The sequence below is a fragment of the Neophocaena asiaeorientalis genome, unplaced genomic scaffold, assembly GCF_003031525.2.
Source record: "Neophocaena asiaeorientalis asiaeorientalis breed wild unplaced genomic scaffold, Neophocaena_asiaeorientalis_V1.1 scaffold65, whole genome shotgun sequence".
NCBI classification, from domain to species: Eukaryota; Metazoa; Chordata; class Mammalia; order Artiodactyla; family Phocoenidae; genus Neophocaena; species Neophocaena asiaeorientalis.
Genome location: NW_020173215.1, coordinates 686,671 through 690,804, shown reverse-complemented (window position 1 = coordinate 690,804; position 4,134 = coordinate 686,671). Strand labels below are relative to the sequence as shown.

At 42.2% G+C, this 4,134-nt stretch overlaps 1 protein-coding gene across 1 annotated transcript; it reads left to right on the top strand.

Annotated features, from left to right (window-relative positions):
* Positions 1–2,196: 2,196 nt before the first annotated feature.
* Positions 2,197–3,582, top strand: LOC112399725 (lysine-rich nucleolar protein 1-like). The gene has a single exon (XM_024745073.1). The coding sequence runs from the start codon at positions 2,233–2,235 to the stop codon at positions 3,580–3,582; it is 1,350 nt and encodes a 449-aa protein (XP_024600841.1). The 5' UTR covers positions 2,197–2,232.
* Positions 3,583–4,134: the final 552 nt, after the last annotated feature.

Below are 4,134 nucleotides of genomic sequence, written 5' to 3'. Positions count from 1 at the left end.
GAAGGTTCACCTCAAGTCAGAAAATACTGGAAATATATCTAAGCCCTGGTAAATCTGAAAAGGAACTACTAAGGACTCAAAAGGAAGGAGCTCAGGAAGTATATGGAACTAGAGGCAGCAGTCTTGAGAAGTAATTCCCAGCACATAAGAAACATTTCCAGGGGTGGCCATAACAACTCTTCCATCTCTTGTGCCTTTTTTTTTTTTTTTTTTTGCAATGTGACTTTGCATTTTTCCCACTAAGAGATGGAGTTTTGAATCCAGGTTCCTGTTGTGACTTTCTGTGAGACATAGATTGTGGAAGAAGTGAGACTATGTAACTTCTGAAGCTAGGCCTTAAGAGTCCTTGCAGCTTGCACTTGTGACCTGTTGGAACTCTGAGCCACCATGTGAAGAAGTCAAGCTACCCCACTGGAAATTACATGAACACAAAAGGACATGAAGTTGAAAGGTCTTGAGAGGAGATAATTCCTGGAGGATAAAATGCCACAAGGAGGATAAAGTGCCACTAGGAAGATAAAGTGCCATAAGGAGGATAAAGTGCCACAAGGAGAAAGTCCCCAACCCTCCAGTCATCCTAGCAGAGGTTACCAAAGCCATCTTGGATCTTCAATCCCAAATTGCATTGGCATGAGTGAGCCCAGTGGATACCATGTGAAGCATAGACAAGCTGTGCCAGCTGAGCTCTTCTCTGCTAACTCACAAAATCATAAGCAAATATTATTTTTAGCCATTAAGTTTTGGGGTGATTTATTATGCATCCATAGATAACCATTACAGAAGGGTACCACTCCTTCCCTGGAAGAAGGAGATAGCCCTGAATTGTTGATGATGAAAGGAAAGAAAAAAGGTGAGTAAAAATAAAATATCCTACTAAACCAACATAGAATTGAAACTAAGAAAAATACAGGATAGCAACAACAGCAATAAAAAAAAACTTTAAACTGTTTATTTAGAAAACTTCACTCCCTGTAGCAACATTAGAGAACACTCATGAAGTAAGGAACTGAGTTAGTCATCCAAACTCCCCTTTTGCTATTGCTATTCCAGGAAAATGTAACACAAATAAACATGAACAGAAGACAAAAGACACTCAACATCTAATAGAAATTCCAATAATTATAAAGCAGAAAATGATTACCAAGATACTTTGGTGCATTAAAACCTAAAAGATGAAAAATATGAGGCACATAAACACTAACACGACTTTCCAAAATGAATTTAATGTCATTGAACAAGTAATCGCTGATATGAGAAAACAGCATAAATCAAAAGTTCGAAGTCTGAAAATAGAAATGGAAAAACAAGAGGAAAATATGAATGGATGCTAAACAAACTCAGGACAAAAACTGAAGGAAAAAACAAAGACATCTCAGGAATGGACAATGAATTACAGGGTATCCAAGGAAGAATAGATATGCCCAAAACAATAGCAAGGGACAGAGGATGAGAAGAAAAAAAAAATGATTAAAAAAATTAAACTATAATAAAGGTATGTGATAATATATTCAAAATACTAAAAATTATCAACCAAGAACACTATGCCCAGCCAAGCTGTCCTTCAGAAATAAAGAAAAAATAAAGGCTTACCCAAACAAATGAAAGCTTAAGGAGTTCATCACCCCTAGAACAGCCTTGAAAGAAATCCTAAAGGGAGTTCTTTGAATGGAAGTAAAAGGATACTAATTAACATTGTAAAAACATATGAAGGTAGTGTAAAATTTACTGGTAATGGTGAATATATAGTCAAAGTCAGATTGTCTAATGTGGTAATGATCTTGCATAATTCACTTATAACTCTAGTTTAAAAGTTAAAAAATAGCCATAACTACAGTAATCCATTATTGGATATGCAATATAAAACATATGTGAACTGCAACATCAATAACCTAAAATGTGGAGGAAAGGAGAATTGTAAAGTTTAGGAATACTCTCAAAGTTAAGTTGTTATCAGTTTAAAATAGGGTATTATAATCTTAAGATATTTTACATAAGCCTCATTATAACCCAAGGGGGGAAAAGTCATGTAGTAATTATACAAAAAGAATATAATAAAAAGTCAAAATACAGATAATGAAAGTCATCTAATCATGAAAGAAACCAGCAGGATAAGAAGAAACAATGAATCTACCAAAGAAACAAAATGACAATAGTACAGCCTTACCTATCAATAATTACTTTGGACGGCAGAGTGGGCTCTCACGTGGAGGTGGGGAAGTTTGGCCTTCGGGAATGATCACTAAGACTCACAAGGGAGACCTGGGCCTTGGGCCCCCAGAGAAAAAGAAGAAGAAGAAAAAGAAGGTAGTTAAAGAACCGGAGACTCAATACTCGGTTTTAAACAGTGACAGTTATTTTGTGGAGGTTTGTCCCACAAGAGCCACATCACCCTCGAAGAATATGGTCCAAGAGCAGTCATCCGAAATGCCTCTAATGAAGAAAAAGAAGGGTCACAGCACCGTCTGCGAGGAGCCCCTAGAACCTGAGACCATGTTACGTGCCAGACGGATTGAGCCATCGCCCAGCCCCAGGAAGCAGGCACTTGGTCCATCTGAGTCCCTCGGTAGGGAAAAGAAGAAGAGAAAGTCCGTGTCCCCTGGCTCAAGGGTGAAGACTTCCCCAGACCCCAGGCAGGGTGAGGGGGTGACCAGAGCTGGTAAGAAGCTCAAAAAACACAAGAAGGAGAAGAAGGCACAGGGAGCTACAGCCTTCTCAGCCAGGGACCCTTGGTTCTGTGAGGCCAGGGATGCTTTGTACACTTACTCAGCTGGGAAAGGTGGCGTCCCTGAGCAGGCAGCCTCGGGACAGAAATGGAAGCAGGGGAGCCCCAGGGAACACAACATGAAGTTGAAGAAGAAAAAGAAAATCCACCAGGAGGGAGATATCCCCCTGGGGCACCCTGAGCTCTCCAGGTCTGTAGAGAGCAGCCGTAGGAAAGGAAGTAAAAAGAAGTCAGTCAAAGTTGAAGCTCCAGAATACATCCCAATAGGAGATGACCCCAAGGCCACTGTGAAGAAGAAAATGAAGTCCAAGAAAAAGGCAGAGCAGGCAGACACTGAGGAGCCAGCTCTGAAGAGGCAGAAGAGGCAGGAGAGCAGAGTAGCAGGAGAGCCTTGGGAGGAGCAGCCAGACACGGACTTGGAGGTAGTGTTGGAAAAGAAGGGCAACATGGACAAGGTGCACATAGACCAGGTGAGGCGAAAGGCCTTGCAAGAAGAGATCGATCGTGAGTCGGGCAGGACGGAAGCTTCTGACACCAGGAAGCAGACGGGAACTCAGTTTGGCCAATGGGATACTGCTGGCTTTGAAAATGAGGAACAGAAACTGAAATTTCTCAAACTCATGGGTGGCTTTAAAAACCTGTCTCCTTCATTCAGTCGCCCCCCTAACATGGTCGGCGGGCCCAGCATAGCCCTCAGCAAGAAGGTGGCCGACACCCTGCAGCAGAATCTACAGCAGGACTACGACCGGGCCATGAGCTGGAAGCACAGCCGGAGGGCCGGCCTCGGCTTCTCCACGGCTCCAGACAGAATCTTTTATATTGACAGGAATGCATCCAAGTCGATCAAGTTTGAAGGTTAAACTCTCCTGTCTTGTCCCCCAAAACGGTTCTGTTACGCAGATGAAAGCCATAGGACAGTTGTCTCCAATCGAACTCCTGCAGAGATAAAGGACAACTATGTTGATGTGCTTGGACAAAGTGGGGTGAGGGCAGCTCGTTTCAGGAACCAGGAGAACATGTGAGTGGCTGAAACCTACTGTTTTCTGTGTGAAGCTTCCATCCCTGTTGAAGACAGTGAGTAGCAATAGCAGTAGCTCACACTCGTCTAGTGCTTACTGTGTGCCAGGCACATATGTCTCCCTTGCATTAATGTATTTAATCTTCATGATTCTGAAACAGATGCTATTATTATCCCCATCTTATAGATGAGGAAACTGAAGTTCAGGAATGAAGTAATAACATTGCCTGGGGTCACCCAACCAGTGAGTGCCAAGTGCAATTTTGTGCCCCAAGACCGATGTCACTGTTCACCACACTGAATGTCCCGTCTAGGGAATTTCACCCAGAATACTCATTGGGGATTAAAATGTCTCAACTGAGGAAACAGAAGCTTTTTACATGCCTAAAACTCA